Source organism: Megalobrama amblycephala, linkage group LG19 (genome assembly GCF_018812025.1).
Source record: "Megalobrama amblycephala isolate DHTTF-2021 linkage group LG19, ASM1881202v1, whole genome shotgun sequence".
Lineage (NCBI taxonomy): Eukaryota > Metazoa > Chordata > Actinopteri > Cypriniformes > Xenocyprididae > Megalobrama > Megalobrama amblycephala.
This window is the reverse complement of record NC_063062.1, coordinates 34,811,612-34,835,548: the sequence shown is the minus strand read 5'-3', so window position 1 is coordinate 34,835,548 and position 23,937 is coordinate 34,811,612. Positions and strand designations below refer to the sequence as shown.

The 23,937-nt window shown below is 38.3% G+C and overlaps 1 protein-coding gene across 6 annotated transcripts in view; it reads left to right on the top strand.

Annotated features, from left to right (window-relative positions):
• The window catches only part of kirrel3b (kirre like nephrin family adhesion molecule 3b), a 231,040-nt gene that overhangs the window by 125,500 nt on the left and 81,603 nt on the right, over positions 1–23,937 (top strand). For all 6 annotated transcript variants that reach the window (XM_048168405.1, XM_048168411.1, XM_048168406.1 and 3 more), the window contains exon 2: positions 19,210–19,359. In XM_048168405.1, coding sequence (XP_048024362.1) covers positions 19,210–19,359 — 150 coding nt within the window. The remainder of the gene's footprint in view (positions 1–19,209; positions 19,360–23,937) is intronic.

Below are 23,937 nucleotides of genomic sequence, written 5' to 3'. Positions count from 1 at the left end.
GAGCTCTCATTTTTTTCACGTTGCGATATCAAACCATATTTTACAGCAAATGGGTTTTAGTAGAGGCATGCTGACATCATTCCACTAACTTTCATTATATTTGGTTTGCCTAGCGGATCAGATTACACAAATCTTTTACTTGTGCAACTGTATGAGCGATCTTGGAAACAACACTAGGTACTTCATTTTATAAAAGGTCACTTAATATTTTCTCTCTCATACAAACCTATACGAATGAATGAAATGAAACTGACCCACCAGAAAGCAAAAAATAAAGGCCAGCTGTTTTGTTGCTAGAAAAAAAAAACTAATTCAGAGTGAATCTCTAAAGCTTTGCAATCAAGAGTGAACAAACCAGGATGAATAAAATTGCAGATGCCATTTGACACTATGCCATTCTCTGGTTATGAAGCCTAGAAGCAGTCTTTGGAGAGATTTGATGAGATCAGAAGGAAAGACAGACCAAAAAGAAAGGAAGAAAAAGATTCAATAAAGGCTTATGATAGTTGATGCCACCGTGAATGCCCCCGTGTCTCTTTCAGAGTGGCTTATGGGAAAAGCACAACACCCCCAGGCCTCTTCTAACTGCCATTTATAATTTTTAGAGCCCATCATCACATGCGATCCATCTTTATTTCACACCGCAGCTGTCCTGATGTGTCTAATGCCTTGTGCAACTGGGGTATAAATATGCTGGCTTCATTGCCGATGTTTATTCTTTCTGCTCTATGTGTTTGCGGCGGAGGAGACAAATCTTCATTAGAACGTGAGCCATGGCGCTGTAGCCAGGCCGGCCCCATCATGTGTTGGCTTATTTGTTTTTACTCGAGAATGCATGACAGGAAATGAGTTTGTACATTCAGATTGGGGGAAAGATGAGCACAATCCCCCTCCCAATCCCCGCTGACACAAACAGATACAAGCACGCTCGCACACACACATCGAAGCATCATCTTACATTATCCACTGTCAGCGTGCAATGTTTATTTGACTATTAATCTGCGGTAGCCAGCTGAGCCTGAAGGATCTTGTGTGTACATGCTGATAAAGCGTGCCTAGTTGTTACGGGGGAGACTTATGCGTCCAGAAGTAGAAATTTCATCTCTACGATTCATCTAATGATTCGCAGGAGGACAAGGGGCTCATCGGGGTCCTTTCAGCCCTCTCATAAACTACACCCACCTCTCTGTAATTCAAAGGGACGAAATCTGCACGACATTCATAGCCTGTGCAGTTGGACTATTGAAGCCCATGCTTTCAGCCAGGTTGTTCCACACTTAGCAAATTTCACTGTAATGATTTCTCCTGGTTTTTACCATCATCTAAAGGCCCCTAATGGGCATCCTTTTCAAAAACGCTTCTGCGCTATCAAATGTAATTTACACGTTCCAGAAACGTCAGCAGATGTATAGAGATGAAAGCAATTACCATCTGCTTTTGGCTGTCAAGACCATTTGGATTTCTGAGCAGCTCATATTCAGGTGCTGTGTCTCCAAGTGCATTAGGACTTCATTTAAAACCAGTGTTTTGCAAGTAATGCATTACAATATTGAGTTACTCCCTAAAAAAGTAACTAATTGTGTTACTTAGTTACTTTTTATGGAAAGTAATGTGTTGGGTTACTTTTGGATTTCTTATCTAGGGCTGGGCTTGTTTGTTTGTTTTTTACTAACATGTAAATTAAAAGCTCTTTCACACCATGAGGAATGAATAAGCCTCAGGCTGAAGTAAATGCAAATTAATGCCTGTACAGTAGAGGGCGCAACTCAGACAAGAAAATTCAGCAGTCTTCAACAATAAAAACAAAAAAATGACACAATGTTTATATAAAGACACAATGTTGATGTTTATATAAAGTCATTTTTTGCTCATTAGTATGGCTGAATTAGTTAGAATTAGAATTAGTGCAGGGTTGTGTAATATTCCGAGTTTGCATTTCACAGTTTTTATTCATTTTGAGGAATACTGAATCTGTTTTTGTGCAAGTGAGATGAGTAAATGCATGTTCACATTCAGTCTAGAACTACAATAGCCATCATGTTCACACAGCGCACACAACACCTCTGCACCTTTACTCACAATTTTTCTCAACATGGCGACAGGAGAGCTGTCAGTCAATAAATGGGACAACAAAGTAACTTGCGTTAGTAACTCAGATATCTTCTTGTAAATTTAAAAGTAATGCATTACTTTACTAGTTACTTGGAAAAAGTAATCTGATTACATAACTCGTGTTACTTATAATGTTACCCCAACTCTGTTTAAAACACTTGGCAAATCAAACTAATTTTATTCTTAATCTCTTGTCCATCTCCCCTGATTCCTACAATGCAAGAATCAAAGCACTAGCTTTTAATTAATCAAAACAGCAATTTAGAGCTACAATATTGAAGTTTTAGGTGCTTTTTACGCAATTCTGTGTTTTTGACCTCATGAAAATGGCAAGAATGTTCTCACGCACTTCCATTTTGAAATGCCATCTTTCCACGTAAGCACATAGTCAAAATTCGTTTGGCTAATCCTAGAATGAGCATCTTAATGGAATCTGATCTGTAGTGGTGGCAGTGACCCAGCTATAAACCCTCACCTTCTCTGAAATGAATGAGCTCTTATAGACCAATTCATTTAGCACTGACCCCAAATTCAATATGAATTATGCATTCATCAATCTGGAATGATCGCTGGCACATTTTCAGGGTGTGGATGTGAAGCACTTTTGCAAAGTGTTTAAAGAGTATTGAACATGTGACGATTACTGTATAGGTGCTACATTGAGCGTAAGACGATAAATGAAGATGACAACTCTGTGCGTCATTTATGATTAATTTATGGTAGTTGGATACTAAAACACTTTACTTTTACTCATTCACTCGCCCTCATGTCATTCTAAATCAATTTGATGCTTTTTTTCCCGTGGAATACAAAATAACAGTTTTTCATGGATATTTACCATGAAGTGTTCATAGTGACAAAGTCTGTTAAGCTAAAAAAAAGGCATCACAAAAGAAGTTTGTACTATAAGTGTGTTATATTCAAAGTCTTCTGAAGTCATAATATAACTTGTCATGAACATCAGACTGAAACTCAACACATCACAAACAGAAGTTTGTCCTTCCAGTAAGCTGTTATTTTGAGAATCACTGTGACCAGACCGAGTCTACTCAAATAAACTCAAGCACCAGATCATAAATAAATCATTTCTTTTGAGTCAGTTCTTTTGAATCTGGTTCCACCTATCATCATTTACTCACCCTCAAGTTGTTCAAAACTTGTACTTGAGTTTCTTTCTTCTGTTGAACACAAAAGAAGATATTTTTAAGAATGTCGGTAACCAGGAAGCCATTGACTAATAAAAAAAAAATAAAAAATACTATGGAAGTAAATGGCTACCGTCAACTGTCTGGTAATAGTGCTCTACAAAGACTTGTAATATAGTGCACAAGTAGTACGGAGTAGTACTTTTATGGTGCTTTTTATTCATTTATTTTGGAGTATGAAGTCCACTGTGGAGTCCACCAGCATGAGGATTAATCAATTAATGTTTTTTTTCTTCTTCTTCTTCTTCTTTTTTTCTGTTACACAAACAAAAGTAAATCTATTTTAACGATCTAAGCACATGGTCTAAAGCGCACAGCACAAGTGCACTTAGGGCATGTCCGAATCCACTTTTGCAAGTTTTTGCAAGATGGGGAAAATGGTTGGCGCCCACATTGTCTAAAAGTGTTGTCCCTAGTCTCTTAATGATTCACAGGTGTGTTTTGAGCGTAATGTGCAATAAACCAATCAGATCTCTTTAAAATCCTTGGTGGATTCACTATTAACATGGAGGAATTTGCAAACAGAAAAACCGAACACTTCTCTTGCGAGGAAATTGATCTGCTCATGCGCGAGGTTTAAGCGCTCGAGCACGCCATCTATGGGACAAGCCAGATTATACCAAAGCATTTTTATCTTTATGCACACAATAATAATCTTTTACATTGTAATCCTTTTTATTTGTAGTATTTGGCATGTTTGTGTGCTGCTGCGTGTCCCTGTGTGTAACAAGCAGAGTGTACGAGCGTTGTGCACCCACATATAGGTGCATATTACTAACGCGCTCTTTAAATAAAAAAAAAAAAAATAATTAAAATATTGTGACATTGACTTTAGACCAGGTTTTTGTTGGTCAAAAGGTTTTCAGTTGCCTCAAAATAGCAACACACCAACAATGCGCCTGAACACACCTTGTTTTCAGACCAGCACGCCCATGGGCGTGTAAATGAGCGCAAATGCATTTGCTATTTAAACAACGTGGTGCAGGACATGAAAATGATAACTGAAACTAGTAAAAAACACTTGCGTCGTGCGTCGTGCCTGGTGCCGCATTGTGTCGGGAGTATGATAGAGCCCATAGGGTTGGAACAACATTAGGATGAGTAACTAAAGGCCTGTTCACACCAAGAACAATAATTCAATAGCCATAACGATAACTGCATTAGCATCCACACCAACGAACGATAACGATCTGTTTATTCTAAGCACGTGCTGCAGTTTTGTCGTCTACTGCTTTAAATGCTCAAGCTCTAGCAGGATGGATTCTGATTGGCTGTCAATGTTTTCATCGTTCATCAGCTGAAAAAAAAACTAATAAAAAATCTGAAAGTGATTCCAACGTGATTTTCTGTGCCAGTATAGTTGTTCTGTGGAGTCTGCTATTCTTTTTACAACTATATCTGTATATTTATTGTTATAGTCCTTGGTGTGAATGGGCCTTTATTCCTTTCAGCTCGGGAATAGAGACAGCTCCCATCCTTCATTTATCAGAAAATGCACTCGCATGACCGTCACCAGCATGTAAAATCAACATCAAACAGCTCAAACCTTACATCTATGTTAATATGCCTTTTCTTTGAAAAATAAATATATCCTAACAGTGGGCAATAATAGCTCAAGCTTTCAAAGCACAGTTCCGCTGATTAATTGTTGATCCTCTCCACACTCTTCTGTCGCATTGTCCAATTAGTGATTGCACAGCAGATAATTAAGAGAGTCAATCAGGGCCTGCACCTCGGAGCCGAATGCCATGCAAAGATTAGCGAGAGCCGTGAGTGATTGGCGGGTACCGTCTAAGGCCAGAAGCACAACTCCGTCCCCCACGGGGAAGGACGCAGGCATAAATCTACCCTGTCAATCACATAAAGCTCTTCCTCGCAAACACATCCAGGTCAAGGTTGGGAGAGTGATTTAAGAGAGATGAATAAAGAAGTGCTGGGTGGCAGTAAATAAAAATACATGACAGGATAATGTGCATACGGTTTGAGATTAATGAAAAATAAGGAGGCTCTGAATCTGGAGAATACGAGGGGTTAAGTCTATAAGCCACGAATATGATGTTTAGATTGATGAGACGTTTTCTTTCTGTCTTGTGTGTGATGAATTGTCTTATTCAAGGCATAAAACACACCTTTACATTTTTCACTTTACATTGAAATAAATAAATCTTATTTTCCAGTAAAAATAATGAAAAAAAGATACATTAATTTTTTTTTTTAGCAAATGCATTAGCAACATTTTATTACCAACATTTTAAAGGTGCCCAAGAATGCTTTTTCACAAGATGTAATATAAGTCTAAGGTGTCCCCTGAATGTGTCTGTGAAGTTTCAGCTCAAAATACCCAATAGATTTTTTTTTAATTAATTTTTTTAACTGCCTATTTTGGGGCATTATTAACTATGCACTGATTTTTTCAGCGCGCCGCCCCTTTAATTTGCGTGCTCCCTGCCACACGAGCTCTTGATTACATTACAGCACATTTACAAAGTTCACACAGCTAATATAACCCTCAAATGGATCTTTACAAGATGTTCGTCATGCATGCTGTATGCATGCTTCAAATTATGTGAGTAAAGTATTTATTTTGATGTTTATATTTGATTCTCTATGAGTTTGAGGCTGTGCTTCGTGGCTAAAGCTAACATTACACACTGTTGGAGAGATTTATAATAAGAATGAAGTTGTGTTTATGAATTATACAGACTGCAAGTGTTTAAAAATTAAAATAGCGACGGCTTTTGTCTCCGTGAATTCAGTAAGAAACGATGGTAACTTTAACCTCATTTAACAGTACATTAGCAACATGCTAACAAAACATTTAGATAGACAATGTACAAATATCACTAAAAATATCATGCTATCATGGATCATGTCAGTTATTATTGCTCCATCTGCCATTTTCGCTGTTGTTCTTGCTTACCTAGTCTGTTGATTCACCTGTGCAGATCCAGATGTTACTGGCTGCCCTTGTCTAATGCCTTTCATAATGTTGGGAACATGGGCTGGCATATGCAAATATTGGGGCATACACCCCAACTGTTACGTAACAGTCGGTGCTATGTTGAGATCCGTGTGTTTTCCGTAAGTCTTTTAAACAAATGAGATTTACATAAGAAAGAGAAAGCAATGGAGTTTGAGACTCACTGTATGTCTTTTCCATGTACTGAACTCTTGTTATTTAACTATGCCAAGGTAAATTCAAATTTTGAATCTAGGGCACCTTTAAATACCTTGAGTTACCATCATTTTTTTTAGACTAGCAACAGTAATTCCAAGTATAATATTTTCATAATGCCTGAGGTGAGAGGTTTATTTACATTTAGCAACTGAGGCACTGGTCAACAGGAAGTGGTTTCACAGGTCAAAGCCATTAACTCATCCACGCGGCTGTTTAAGCTTTAAGTGATTGGTATTAGCAATGCAGGCGGGATGATGCTCGAATAAACGCAGGATTCAGCAGCTACAGCTAGGGAGATGCAGGGTGTTGATTGATCTGGCCATCAGCTCCGGCCCAATAGGCAGAATTCAATTAAGCATCATTTGGCTCAGACACCATTTGTGTTTGCATTCGTCTGGGTCCCCAGGTCTGGATTAGCTGAGCTCCAGCAGGGCTGTCCCTGTTATTATGCCTTCAAATAACATGAGCCAGCAGGTACATACTGAAAGCGTGTCTGCCGCTGGTCTAATTTGTCTATCTGTCTTCCATGATGGGCTTTTCATCTTTGAGCCAAATGACACAAAGCCTACAAATGCGGTGTGTATGGCGAGTTTCTAATTTCAGCCAGGTTCGATGTGAGAGCGTACAGAGAAAACACAATAATGGTGAGATTTATTCATTTTTATCCTTCTCTAATTAGTCTAGGGGCAATACGGCATACTGTCCCGGTAGTAAACAGCCAGGATTAGGAAGCGGTCTTCTCATGCCACTGGCAAAATGAAGGCTTTCAGTGTAACACGTGCCCGTGGGCGCTGATGGATGGAGGGAGGGGGCTTTACCATGCTGTGCATCCATATCAGCGGCAGAGACCATGGGGCCAGGGATGGGAATTCAGCCCTGTCTGGTGGAGTCCGTGACTGCAGGCAAAAATACTGTTTCTCCATTTCAATTCAGTTCTTTTAAGTGAATCAAAAACATACTGCACAACCACTCCAATCCAATTCCCGAACAAATGACTCTCATGAGCCCGTTCTTTTTAGCAAATCAGAAACATACAGTGTGACCACTGCAATCCGTTTCCCAAACAAATAACTCTTATGAACAGGTTCGTTTTAGTGAATCAAAAGTATACAGCACAACCAGTGTAGTCTGAATCCTGAACAAATTACTTGGTAACACTTTAATTTGGGGACCAATTCTCACTGTTAACTAGTTGCTTATTATACCCTGCATATAAGTAGCATATTGGCTGTTTATTAGCAGTGTTGGGGGTAATGCATTACAAGTAACTTGAGTTATGTAATCAGATTACTTTAAGTAACTAGTAAAGTAATGCATTACTTTCAAATTTACAACAAACTCAAGTTACTTTGTTTTCCATGTACTAACTGACAGCTTTCCTGTCTCAATGTTGAGAGAAATCATAAGTGCAGAGGCGTTGTGTGTAAATATGGTGGTTATTTTAGTTCTAGACTTAATGCGATCATTTACTCATCTCACTTGCAAATATTAACAAATATACTTTATGTATTTAATCTCACTTTAGTAACCAATGTCTTTGCTGTTGACCTTTGATGATCCAATTCAACCATACTAATAATCAAAAATGACTTTTGATAAAAATCATATTTGTGAAGTTTATTCATTTCACTTTTAGTGTGAAAGGGCTCTTACATTTGCCAAAAATATAACTATTTTGTTGTTATTAAAAAACAAACAAGCAAGCCCAGCCCAGGTGAGAAAAAGTAATGCAAACATAATAACGCATTACTTTCCATAAAAAGTAACTAAGTAATGCAATTAGTAGCTTTTTTATGGGTAACTCAATATTGTAATTCATTACTTTTAAAAGCAACTTTTCCCAACACTGTTTGTTAGCACTTAAAAAGCACTAGAGTTATCAAAAGTACCGACATAAAATGTGACGATACCAGCATTTCCCCCTAGTATTTTGTGCGCTGTTGAGCAGATTCTTAAACACCTCTGATTGGCTATTCTGTTCACATGCTCAACAGATACGTTTATGATTGGCTACAGTGATCAATGCATCAAACATGTTGTAAATAAATAGACATTTGATGCTCTTCACTGAGCGCTTACACAGATACATACAGAAGTGTTTGAAAGAAGGTGTCTAGCAGCACATAGAGTATATATTAGGGATAGATGCCTGCTTTCAAACACTCCCATGTGTATCGGTGTAAGCGCTCGATGAAGAGCGTCAAAGATGTCTATTCATTCACAATATGTTTTTGAAGCATTGATCATTGTAGCCAATCACAGACATATCTAGTGAACACAATGGCCAATCAGAGATGTTTAAGAATCCACTAAACAGTGCTGAAAATGCTAGGGAAAAATGCTGGTATCGTCACATTTTTAAAATTTCAGTACCGACTTGGTACCGAAGTCGATACTTTTGACAACCCTATAAAGCACATATTAATGCCTTATTCTGCGTGACCATATTCGACATCCCTTAAAGGTGCCCTAGATTCAAAATTTGAATTTATCTTGGCATAGTTGAATAACAAGAGTTCAGTACATGGAAAAGACATACATTGAGTTTCAAACTCCATTGCTTTCTCTTTCTTATGTAAATCTCATTTGTTTAAAAGACTTACGGAAAACACGCGGATCTCAACATAACACCGACTGTTATGTAACAGTCGGGGTGTACACCCCAATATTTGCATATGCCAGCCCATGTTCCCAACATTATGAAAGGCATTAGACAAGGGCAGCCAGTAACGTCTGGATCTGCACAGGTGAATCAACAGACTAGGTAAGCAAGCAAGGAAAACAGCGAAAAATGGCAGATGGAGCAATAATAACTGACATGATCCATGATAGCATGATATTTTTGTGATATTTGTACATTGTCTATCTAAATATTTCATTAGCATGTTGCTAATGTACTGTTAAATGAGGTTAAAGTTACCATTGTTTCTTACTGAATTCACGGAGACAAGAGCTGTCGCTATTTTCATTTTTAAACACTTGCAGTCTGTATAATTCATAAACGCAACTTCATTCTTTATAAATCTCTCCAACAGTGTAGCATTAGCCCGTTAGCCACGGAGCACAGCCTCAAACTCATAGAGAATCAAATATAAATATCAAAATAAATACTTTACTCACATAATTCGAAGCATGCATACAGCATGCATGACGAACATCTTGTAAAGATCCATTTGAGGGTTATATTAGCTGTGTGAACTTTGTAAATGTGCTGTAACGTAATCGAGAGCTCGTGTGGCAGGGAGCACGCGAATTAAAGGGGCGGCGCGCTGAAAAAATCAGTGCATAGTTAATGATGCCCCAAAATAGGCAGTTAAAAAATTTTATTTAAAAAAATCTATGGGGTATTTTGAGCTGAAACTTCACAGACACATTCAGGGGACACCTTAGACTTATATTACATCTTGTGAAAAAGCATTCTTGGGCACCTTTAATACCTAAAATTAACCACTACAACAACTACCTTACTAACTATTAACAGTGAGTATGTGTTCCCCAAACAAAGTGTGACCAGTTACTTTAATGAGCCGATTCTTTTTAGTGATTCAAAAACATAAAATGTGACCACTGTAATCTGATTCCTGAACGAATGAACCATATGTTTTTAGTAAATCACAATCTTACAGTGTAACCAATGCAATCCAATTTCTGAACAAATGACTCTTATGAGCTGGTTCTTTTTGGTGAATCAAAAACATACAGCACAACTGCTGTTGTCCAACCAACTCCTGATTACACGACTCTCCTGTTCTTTTTAGCAAATCAGAAACATACAGCGAGAATACTGCAATCTTATTCCTGAACAAATTACTCTTATTAGCCTGTTCGTTTTTAGTGAACCTGAACTGTACAACAAAGGTCCTGATAAAATTCCTGAATAAATGATTCTCATGTGTCGGTTCGTTTTACTGAATCAAATAGATGCAGCTTACAAATAACGGTGGGATAAAGATACACATTACACATTTTGTCAGATTATTTTATATTAATAAATGAAATACTCTTTGTTTAGTATTGTTGTTAAATATATAGTTAATGCCAGTTACTGGATCACATTTATGGTGTCTCTAAAAAGACTGTGAGAGGTCATTAAAAGTCTGTATAATCACACCTTTTGCAAGAATTGTTTTAATTGATCTAATATTTATCTCAATGGAATTGCATGTATTTATTGCCAAATATGTATTCCTAAAAAGTACTAAAAGAATCTTTAACAAAACAGTTCGAGAACCGGAAACGTTGAACTTCCTAATTATAGAGCATCTTAATGGAGACAAACATCTGTGGCTGCAACATTAGCCAAAGACACTCACGGATGCAATGCTCCACTGACACATCCTCTAGATACACACACACACTCTCTCGCTAGAAGGAAATGGGAATATGGGAAATGGATGGAGAGAGGTAATATTCTCTGATTAGGAGTGTGTGTGTGTGTGTGTGTGTGTGTGTGTGTGTGTGTGTGTGTGTGTGTGTGTGTGTGGGTGTGTGTGTATTCCCATCCAAGGTGCCGTAGAGCCACTGATTAGTCTCTTCGAGTGGCTATGCCATACTGCCCTGAGAGTAATTTTTGTCATGATTCACAGAGGGTGAGTTTTGAGAGCGTCGGGCCGTCACATCTCTGTTATTGCCAGATGAAATAGAGCAGGGGTTTGTGGACTGCCAGCGCTGTTGGAGGGTAAACAAATTACCACAGAGTGAGATGAAAACATTACAGAGACCATAATGATCCCTGGCTCATCAGTTTGAGTCTGTCTATTCCCCTCACTTAAACAAGCATAGCCATAATCCAATCTGTCTAAAGGGACTGCTGAACCCTGTCAAGGTGTGAAGAACAAGTGCAAACAGAAGAAGGAGAGTGAGAATGAGGGAGGATGCTTGACTAAACTGATTTGCTTTAAAGTCTGGGAAAACATGCATCAGATAATAAAGGTCATCTTGGTGGTTTTATTCTGATTGATCTGGTAAGATTTTGGAATATCAGTTTGTAAATGTGAATATTCTGCCTCAGGTACACTGTAAAAATGATTTAAAACAAAGATTATTTCACAAGAAAGTCTTTTAATTCAGTTTGTTTCTTCAAAATTATTTGGGATGGATGGATGGATGGATGGATGGATGGATGGATGGATGGATGGATGGATGGATGGATGGATGGATGGATGAATGGATGGATGGATGGATAGATGGAATAGTGATGGGATGCATGGATGGATGGATGGATGGATGAAATAGTGATGGGATGCATGGATGGATGGATGAATGGAATAGTGATGGATGGATGGATGGATGGATGGATGGATGGATGGATGGATGGATGGATGGATGGATGGATGGATGGAATAGTGATGGGATGCATGGATGGATGGATGAATGGAATAGTGATGGATGGATGGATGGATGGATGGATGGATGGATGGATGGATGGATGGATGGAATAGTGATGGGATGCATGGATGGATGGATGAATGGAATAGTGATGGATGGATGGATGGATGGATGGATGGATGGATGGATGGATGGATGGATGGATGGATGGATGGATGGATGGAATAGTGATGGGATGCATGGATGGATGGATGAATGGAATAGTGATGGATGGATGAATGGATGGATGGATAGATGGATGGATGGAATAGTGATGGGATGCATGGATGGATGGATGAATGGAATAGTGATGGATGGATGGATGGATGGATGGATGGATGGATGGATGGATGGATGGATGGATGGATGGAATAGTGATGGGATGGATGGATGGATTGCTCTCCCATGTACAACAATCCACAAACATGTACACAAGCAGCAATTATATTAAATTATCTTCATAATTATCCAATTAGAACAGATATTAAATTGCATAAATAATTTTTCAAACAACATTTTTGATAGCCAACTAACCTGCAAGATAATAATAACACCCCTGCTGGCATAATTTCTTTCCATGCCATCTGTTCTACATCATCATTATAACAGCCAACAGTAAATCAACTCAATCTTGATGTATTGACACTCAGATAATGTTGTTTTGGTGGTTAAGGGGTTTATGACAGTTGGATATTCACTTTTTTTCACACTCTTAACAGCATATCACAAATATTACATGAGGCAGAAATGCAAATTAACTCCCTGCAGGGGAATAACAATCGACCTCACTGCTATTTTCTTAAAGGGGTAGCACTCTTTATGGCCTTATGATGTAAATGGGTGGCAATCCATTCACACCGTTAATGTGTAATTTTAAAAATAGTGCCTGGTTAAATGCCATTGTTATAAACTTTCCAAGTATGGCAAAAATCCAACTGTCATGTTTGATAAATCAAAATGCATCACTACTTAATTTTTCCTTAACACATGTTAAAAATGTCCTACAAATGTTATCAGTAAAGAAACCAAATACACTCTACAAGGACAAAATAACTGTTTTTAATTGGATTCCTGATGAATTTAGTCTCCATGAAAAAAATAAATAAATAAATCCTGGAATGCCAACTAAATAGCGTTTTCAAGCCATTGCGTCATTTTCTAGCACTTACTTTACATTCAAGAAAGCAATGATATTTATACATTAATTCAACAGTTTCATCACCATATTTTCATTAAAAATAGCTTAATAACATTATATATCTTAAATGGTTGCCTGTCAGATGGGTAGTTGATTAGCTATGTACTGTAATCACATGATCAATGTTTGTCTCCTTTTTTTTTTTTTAGATGACACACATGAAAAACTATAATTTATAATCCATCTCAGATCACCCGTTCACTGAGCGTCTGACACATTTCACAAAAAAACTCTCAATATAGTGGGACAGGGGTCAGCTGAAAAACCCTTAGACATATTCTTGAAGTAGCCTCAAATTACTTAAAGTACCTAGATTTTAATATTAAGTTAGTAAGTGTTTTATTTTGATTTTGTAGACTCAAACCTCTTTTTAGTTGTAATAGTGTCTCAGTACCCATTACATTCACACTGGGGTTTTAGGAACCCAAATTAATTGATTAATAATAATAATAATAATAATAATAATAATAATAATAACTTAAAAATTGCACTATAAAAATGAATATTTGATAATTATAATAACTAAGTTACAATACTAATATGTATGTCTTAATTTCTTCACTTTCAAACACTCAAACCCTTGAGCAATTCTCTCTGAAACACGCAGAAAATCAGACTACACAGTTATTTAATTAAATCAAAGCCTCATTCATTTTAATTTCACATTATATATTATTAATTATTAGCTTTTTGTCAACTCACAAACCCCCTGCAGTTCCTTTACGAACCCCCGGGGGTTTGCAAACTCCCGTTTGGGAAACTGTGTAGTAGGCTTTACTACGATTGGCTGATTTTACACAGCATCAGGTGGTCTGGCTAGAGAAACTGCTACCATCCAAACTGACATGACCTCCATTTAATACTTGAAGACATTCTCAACCCAACCACACATGGTACGACTCAGATGTAACCTGGAAGGGCAAGGACAAAATTTGATGCAATTTGTAAAAAAAAGAAAATAGGGCACTCCTGTTCAGACACTCCATTCACTCAGAACTTGTTAACCTGAATGGTGTAGTTGTACCTGAAAGCGAAGAGATTCAGGTTTAACACGCTACGGTCAATTTTAACTGCGTCTGTCTGTACGCAGCTGGAGGGAGGAGAGCCCCTCAAGGCACTGCCTGCAGTAGTAACAGACCCTACTGACAGATCCGCCTGGAATCATGCCTGGAATATCAACACACACATGCTCGTCTGACCAGCTCATTTCATTTCAAAAGACTGTATCTTATCAGGATTATTCTCAATTTACCCTGATTATCACAGTAAATAAAGTATTTCTAAAGAGGATTAGTGTCACTTCTGCCCACACCGGTACTGCTTTATGTGTCGCTTCGAATATTAATATTAAGACATTGCTTGTGTTCCTCTTACCCAGCTTTGCTTTGGAGGACTTGATCATACAGTATTTTAAAGCAGTAGTGCTGTACGAGGAAGAGTGGAGGAATCTGTTGCCTGCACTTCACTCTCCTCCACGCACGGTTGCCTGTGCATCTGGCAGTCTCGAACGGCGAGAAGATGAGGGGAGAAGGAGGAAGGGTCTGCTCTGAGGCCGGCTGCCTGAGCATCGAAGCGAAATGCTGCCAGATGTGACCGAAGTATCGCTGAGCTCGCTGAATTCCTCCACCAAAGTGGGCGAACTTAAGCCCCCTGGTTCAACCTTCCCTATTCTTTACCCATTTTTCTACACCCCCTCTTGACTGACCTACATATGTTTTCCTGCCGCTTGAGGTGGTTTGGAGGAAATAAAACAGGCTGGTGTTTTGCTGTCCAAGTGGATGCACCAGGTGGTGCAGTGCTGCAAATAGATCATTCGGAAGGATATGTTAACCTCCATGACCAGACTTCCCACTTCTATTAGTGGCCACACTGATAGTGATGGTAGTAGACATTCCTCGTGATAGAAAAATAAGCAAAAGTCAATGGTGGATGAGTGCAAGGTTTCTGAAATTCAACACTTTACAATAAGGTCCCTACTTTAGTTATTACATTTCTTACTATATATTAATATTTGTTGACATTTGTTTATAAAAAATATAACTGTTCATTATTAGGCTATGCACGGATTGGAAATTTGTGGGTACGGTTTATTAATCCATGGGTGTGATTTGATAAGCAGAGGGAACAATTTAAGAATTTGTGAGTATGGCTGTTTATTAGTACTTATAAAGCACATATTAATGCCTTATTCTGACCATATTCTACATCCCAAAATCCTGGACTACCCCATACCTAAACTTAAACGCTACAACAACTGTCTTACTAACTATTAATTAAGAGGCAAAAGTCATGGTTAATTGTGATACCCTATACCAAATTGTGACCAAGTTTTGGCTTTATAGGATAAGTTATAGGATGAATTTATAGGATAAGTTAATAATTATTTTCATGTTACTGGCACAGGATAAAGTGCAAGTTTCAAAGTGAACTTAGTCATTGTGACATTATAATGTACAGAGTGAAAAATGAAAATTAATTTTGAGGTTTTGCAAAAGACTAAATACTATTAATAATTGTGATTATAAATAATTGATAATTATGATTTGTCATTTGTGCAGCACCATATTGCCATCCACTTAGAATATTACCACATAGTATATAACAACATGCTCACTTTACAACCAAATATGAACATTAATGCAGTTCAAAACACATTTAAGATATTAAACACCAAATCTAGATCCCTGTTTTGCTTATGCATCAACATAGTATTACTTGTGTTCATGAATTAGTCAGTTCACACAGAAAAACACATTCTTCACAATTGCCTGTTTTTGAATATTTCTGGACAATCATGTTCTGACTTTACTAATACAGACATTTTTAGGTCACTATTAGAATAAAATATTTAATTGCACTAACATTAAGCATTGGTAGCTAACAATAAAGGGTAGAAACTATGCTAGAACTGTGTATTTTCCTATTTTTATCTATTTAATCTTCACAATCCCTAATGTGTTATATATAGTTAGTTTGGGTGAGGAAACCCCTTGCCTGTTTCATCCAATAGCAAATCACTATTTTCCACCTCTGTGGCATTTCTAAGACTGTCTTAAACTGAAAACGTATCAATTCAGAGGTCATGGGATTCATAAAAAAGCAATCTTTTCTATTTTGTTATTCTAATTAGCCATTAGCCATATTATAAAATAATTAGCGTTCGTCATAATAATTAGCAATGTGTTGGAATCTAAGTCCAGAGAAGGTCAATCTTCTCCTAATCAAATCATTTGTGATGGCGGTCGGGGTGCAGCTGACACGGCGGTGGGAATTTGAGGGAAGTCGAGGTGTCATAGGTTAACAAGTGCACTGAGCGCAATAACTGCAGAGGGGTCAGTCAGTTACTGCACAGAACGGACAACAATAACACACATCTCGCAGTAGAAGAGACAGCAAAAACAAAAGCAGCACAAATAAGCATTAATCTACACTCAGTATTCCTATAACGTGACAAGACAAGCGGAAATCTGATGTCTCTCGGCAGCCTGGAAGCGGGTCCGCTGCGATTCACAGTTCCTCTATCTACACCTGAGTAATCTACAGAGGACCTTCACAGCAAACACATACAAACAAATAAACAGGCTCACAGCGCAGGAAAAGACAGAATGAGAAACACTGCAGTGTCCAGGCAAGCCTGCTAGCCTTCAAAAATGAACAGCCCAATATATTTATAAGAATTCATAGCGCATCTTTGCAGTTGTTGATTTAATAATGGCTTGTTGGAGCAGCAGACGTTGGATTTCGCCAGGGAGAATTTGTATAAATCAATCTGTGGACTCATGTTTAGCTTTTAACAAGCCATTCATCACATTTTACTGGAGGCAGGACAGAGGTATGACTGATTTGTTTACTAATCCATGCAATTCACAGCATTAAAGACATCCTGCTGGATTCTGGCAATTAATTATTTCCTCCCTGTGTGTTTAATTTAACATTAATCTAGAAAATGTCATATTTTATAGGTATTAGCACATACTTGTGCTATGTGTGTGTGAATTTGGATAGAGTCCAACTGTTTTCAAATAAAGGTAATTACTGCAGAGTACGAACTGACCCTAACCCCAATAGTGGATGTGCAAAATTACATATTTTCATAATTGTCTAGTCAGTGGGTTGTCTGAATGAGTCAGTTTCAACTTTGTATAATTAGCTTCACGTCCACCACACACCGATCAGAAGTGTGTGTTCACATTCTTGCGTTCATAAACTGCTCGACGGAGCGGAACAGAAAATGTTATCAAGACGTTATTTTAAAAGATTAACTTTTTTGACGCTGTGAGACATGAAATAAATAAATAAATGAAGTCCATTTGCATGTGTACATACATAAGGTAACTAACAGATATGCAACACATAAATTGGTTAGATATATATATATATATAGCCTTTAATTATACAGTCCACACAAAAATAGAGTCTCATGGATTGTGCATAAAAAGTCAGTATTTTTCTTGGAATTTATTGTTGAAGGCTGGGAATTTGTTATAAAATTAGTGCCTTGATGGCTCTAGCAGCAATGTCCTATTAACATGTTAAGACATGCTACTGCTGTACAATATAGCTTACATGAATTACCTGTAGCAGATCTATACAGGTGGAGCTGGGGAAGGTGGAGGGTTTCTGAAACTGCACCGCTAAGGCAAATTCTACCCAAATTGAAGGTTGAGCATGCAAGCTCATTGGCCACTAATACAGCAGGAACCAATCAGCTGTGACCTATAGATAATAGATGAGATTGTGAGCAGGTTGAGATAAGGACCTATTATCATGTGCCATCTGGAGTTTCATGACAGAACTTTGTATAAACGGTAAAGCAAAAAATAGTAAAGAGGGGGTTGGGGGGGTGTTGTAGTCCCTAAAAAATCGCTTTTTGAGGACTACAATGCGTTTCTTCAGGGACAGGGACATGCGTTAGTGACATCACTAACCCTAAAATTTACATTTTTGCTCAACCTCAAAAATGGACAAATTGAACATGCTATAAAAAATTATCTGTGGGGTATTTTGCACTAAACCATCACAGACACACTCTGGGGACATCTTGTAAAAGTGGCATTTATATGACCTTTAAATATATTGTGAATATGTAATTATTGAGCATCAGGATATTACCATCTGATACCAACTATGTACAGTTTTACTGTCCACAGTACATTTTTGTAAGGCAACGGCATCCTCCAAAGGCTGTTTTGTCATATATTTTGCTCATTTCTGGGGACATTTTTTAGTAAAGTATAACTACATTAGAAACACACACACACACACACACACACACATACAGTACATCAAGTAACTGAGAGAGTGGTAAGTGTTCCACAGAAGTGAGTATTGATTAAGCAGTATACTGCGATTTAGAGTGGAATGGGCAATATGAGCCATCTTCTTCAGTTGTAGATAGGCACACATCAGGGACAGCTGCAGAGTTCAGCATGACTGCCAGTGTGACTCCCATTATACAGTACTGCCAGCAAGAAACTCGTCATCTCTCCACTGAGACAGCTCATTTCAATATTGATAGCTGATGTCAACCATTGTATTTTTGAACGTGTGTGTTTGTGACTGCACATGCAATATGTACCACTGGAGTTTGAAATACAAGACATTTGTCTTCTAACTAGATTCCCTTTGGAGACAGAAATCTTTGGGGCCAACTGCCAATGCTAACCAGTCAAACCTGGACCACCCCAGTGACAGGCGCTGGTATCTTTGTGCCCACCATATGGATAGATACAGGAATAAAGCAGATTCTGAGGACTGTCCTACTTTACTTCTCTTTCTCCTTCTATGACACTTGTTCTTATATCCGTGACACCTTTCTTTAAGAGGCGTCTTGTGTCTCAGTGGGTTACTGCTTACTGCCTTCTCGGGCCACTCATCTCTAATGGAGTTCAACTTCATTTGCTTTATGTATTTTTCTATGTGTGAAAGATTCAGTGTTGACAGTCTGGAGAGAGTTCCTCAGTGCACTTCAACATGGCGTGTTAATCACACTCAGGAGTTATTCATTGAATACATTCTTCAAATTAGGTCATGTAACATTAAACCATTTCATAATGGATCTGATTAAGACATGTCAGTATGAGGAAAGAGCTATAATGCTGTAGGTAAAACATTAATGTTTAACTCTCTTTCCATCTCTTTTGTTTCAGGAGTGAATGCCGTGTTCTTACAGCAGCCTCAGGACTTGGTAGTTGTGGCTGGTCAGCCTGTGACGCTACCCTGCTCCATCCCTGGTTACCATGGTGTCGTGTTGTGGCTCAGAGATGGCCTCGCTTTGGGCGTCGGAAGAGATCTTGCAGGTAATACAGTCATAAACAGTTTATTATTATTTAACAAACTCTACTGAAAATGTTCCCAGTTTATGTTATGATTTTGATGCTGGTGTCCCCATCAAGCTTCTTAAATAGTTTTAATAATCAACAATAAAAAAAGAAAGAACATCCTGGTAGATCTTCTTAACCAATCAACTTCACTTGTAAGACTGGTCATGCTGGTCATGTGGCTTTAAAACCTTACAAGAAAGACTGCACTATTCGAACAACTTTAAAAAGACCATCCCAATCTCGGCACCCTTTGAAAATTGTCAAAAATTTGTGGCACCCTACACTAGTGTTGTCACGATACTAACTTTGATACGATACCTTGAAAAGTATCAATTTTCGATACCACATGGAAGAACCGCCGTATATATTGTCATCGATATTTTTAATATTAGCTTTTTTTCTTTTATTTGTCCATTCATTAAAAGTCTAGGCAATCAATAATTTATTCTGAAGAGATAATTTCATGACAGATTTTAATTAAGGCTTTTATTCAAATATAAGTATTGCTCAATTACCATTACAACTATCTCACGTAAATGGTTGTTCACTCAATGTATTTGTGTTTTTACAATAGGGTAATTTTGTTGCAATAGCACAAGATTGATTTTAAACTTTAATTGAATTTAAAAAAGACAAGTAAACATTAAAGTTGACCTAGAATCAAAAATTGAATTTATCTTGTCATAGTTGAATAACAAGAGTTCAGTACATGGAAATGACATACAGTGAGTCTCAAACTCCATTGTTTTCTCCTTCCTGTGTAAATCTCATTTGTTTAAAAGACCTCCGAAAAACAGGCGAATCTCAACATAACACCGACTGTTACGTAACAGTCGGGATCATTAATTTGCATGTCCTCGATATTTGCATATGCCAGCTCATGTTCAAGGCATTAGACAAGGGCAGCCAGTATTAACATCTGGATCTGTGCACAGCTGAATCGTCAGACTAGGTAAGCAAGCAAGAACAATAGCGAAAAATGGCAGATGGAGCAATAATAACTGACATGATCCATGATATCATGATATTTTTAGTGATATTTGTAAACTGTCTTTATAAATGTTTTGTTAGCATGTTGCTAATGTACTGTTAAATGTGGTTAAAGTTACCATTGTTTCTTACTGTATTCACGGAGACAAGAGAGCCATCCTTATTTTCATCTTGCAGTCTGTATAATTCATAAACACAACTTCATTCTTTATAAATCTCTCCAACAGTGTGTAATGTTAGCTTTAGCCACGAAGCACTATCAAACTCATTCAGAATCAGATGTAAACATCCAAATAAATACTATACTCACATGATCTGATGCATGCATGCAGTATGCATGACGAACATCTTGTAAAGATCCATTTGAGGGTTATATTAGCTGTGTGAACTTTGTAAATGCACTGTATTATAGTCGAGAGCTCGGGGGGCAGGGAGCGCAAGTAATCCAGAGATATCTCTGTAATCCAGAGATATCTTAACCATGCATGATTAACATTAACAACACAGCAGGTTTATTAAGCTGCTGTCACTTAGGCCCTGTTTCCACCTGGTATTAAGATGCGTTTCGGTCAATCGGATCAAAAGTGGATGACAGGTGTAAACGGGGGGTAAAACGTTTTGAGCTTGTCCACTTTCAACCACTTCCAGAGGTAGTTGAAAACGCATTTGACCAGATTGCTTTCACAGTGGAAACGCTCATGTGGACGAATGTGTTCTAACTGCCACAAAAGACCGCCTGCTCTCCGCCTATTGACCTAACGTGTAAACATTTTGGAGCACATTTGCCAGATGGGATTTAAACTTTGTCAGCTGAAGACCCAAGCACAATAATTTCCTCACCATTCCTGATTCCTAACCTCAGAGCAGAAACAAAAGCTGATGCTCTTTGTATGTTGTCTCCAAATGTTCATATGCAAATTGCGCAAGCTTATTTTGTCAATTAGATCGAAAGATCTGAAAAAAACCCATACATTTACCCTCCCCTCGAAGAAATCAGGACAGAAGTGGTTGAAAGTGGACAAAAGAGATGAATTAAAATACCAGGTGTAAACGGGTATCATCCACTTGTGATCCAATCGACCAAAACACATCTTGCTGGATGTGTTTTGACCATGCTGGATGACGATCATAACCAGGTTTACACGAAACAATGACGATCAACAAGCTTCACCGTCTCCAAAAGAAAGACCACGTTGGTGTAGCTTAACCATCATTACAGGAAAGATCATGCTGCTCAACCAACCAAACCAACTAAGCATCATCTGCTACACTAGCACTAATTTGCATAAACCAGCCAATGTCAGTTTGAGCATTCATATGAGGTCACATTTTGGTAAAATAAGATGGTAATTTCTGACTGAGTGAGAGGTAAATGTGTACACTGCTCCAGCGAATTTGATTGAATTTTACCCTTCAACTAGCAGCCGGTCTTCATCTGCCTCTCAAATAGCCAAATTGGTTTTAAACAAAGCTTTTGATAATTAAAGTTGACTTTGGTACACAAGTTTAAGCTAGAGGGTGTGATTGCTTTTTAAAAACTGTCCAATTGGTGTCAGGCGTAGAAGGACAAGAGCAACTACAATATAACCTCTTAAGTACTTTTAACTGTTAATAGCTTGTGAAGTGTGTGGCTTTTCCTGACTAGCAAAGTGCTGCTTGTTTGGTTAATTGCTTAATTTATGCCGACAGCCATTGGATTCCCATTCCTTCCTCCTACAGACTTTGAACATCATGAACATTATTCATATTCAGGTTGATCGGAAACAGTTGGTCCCCCTTTATGACATTTACATTGGATTTTCTTGGATTACAGCGCATGAAATCCTTGTGTGGAAAGAGCAGGTGTAAGCATCACTTTGAAAAGTAGCCTAGACTCTAACATGATTCCCTAAACCCAATGGGTCGCAGAAAAGGGTAATTCAATGTTTTACTTCATTTTTCTATCACAGATGCAGCTCTGCTATGCCTCCTGGGATATTTCCAGTGCAAAGCATGACGTAAAGCCCAGTTGGCCTCTTTAAAAACAGTTGCTGGGCTTATCCTTAAAATTAAATATGTATTCCGCTGGAGATCACAGGTCTGTTTGCCTCTGACCTTCAGTGGCCGCTGCTCTGTGCCATTTTGGCACTGATAGTGGCCTTTAATTAGACCCCAATAGGCAACTGAGCCCTGATAAATCCATCCCACTCCCGGGTTTGTCATTATCAGGCTCCAGGGAGCCGGGCCCTGGCAGTGTAAACACTGGGAGAAGAGCTTTAAAAGTGGTCAAAGAGGAAGAGAGGGTGAATTGAAGCCGGGGTGGGGGTTGGGAGGTGAGAAGAGGTTCTGCGCTTGCGGGACTCGCGATTATGAGAAGAGAGACAGAGAGCGGCACTTAACGGCACATCAGCTGCAGTTTAACAGTCACGCCCGGAGCCGAGGGCCGACCCAATCCGAGGCGAGCCAGCCCCATCTAGCTCTTTATGCGGATCAATGGCGGGCCAGCGCTCAGAGGGCCATGAAGAATTTCAATGAAGTCCTGCGCTCTCTCCGTCTCTCTTTTTTATGGCATGTAATTTTTTTCGAGTTGCCGAGAGCCTGTGCTTTAGACAAAAGAGCACTTTAAAAGCAAGCTTCGGGCACAAGGGCGGAGGTGCATTGCTTTGACATGAATGACACTTTACAGAATAAAACTCTGCACAGCTGCTCCTTTTATCAGTCTTGCCTGCGTCAACAAGTAACGCTGCGTCCAATAAAGAAAATTGACACATCTACGACGACGTACTCCAAGCTAGCAGCTGCACGCATAAAAAAAAGAGGCGAGTACAACAGCTCAACGCTACACATTTCAATATCAGCCTACTCAGCTATTCATGGAAGAGGCTTGTCTCATTCAGAGCTGTTTCAGTTTGGGAGAACATTGATTAAAATGAGAAATCGCAAACAATATGTTTAATAAATCAGCAGACAAAAGAGGCTGATTCGTATCGGTCCCCACATACTTGGTGGAGGTCCTTTTGCTGCTGGTTCTAATTAAAGACATCAGTTCAATGCTGCCACAAACACACAAATAAAAGTCATGAATATGCATTGTGTGCATTGCTGGTGTGAACGTGAATACCCAGACAGAACCAGACAGGGAGACGGCTTGGACGTAAAGAGCCGTGCAGCATGCTGATTCTGATTTTGATGCATTGTTTTATTTACACTCTTGGCAAATCAGTAATCCAAACAGTAGCTTTCGGATTTGTGCTGCTCACTTCAAAGCCAGCGTGCTGTGGGAGAGCAAAAAGAAAAATCCATAGAAAGCAACACTCACAGAGCAATGTCAAATGTCCTTTTTGACTAAGATTTTTACAACATCAAAATTTCAGTAGCTGATATGAATTCAGTTTTGATGCTGTACTTTTAGTAAAGGACTCTCTTTCATTTAAAATGTTTACATAATATATGTGTGTGTGCTGTGTGTGTGTGTATATATATATATATATATATATATATATATATATATATATATACACACACACACGCACACATATTATATATATATATATATATATATATATATATATATATATATATACA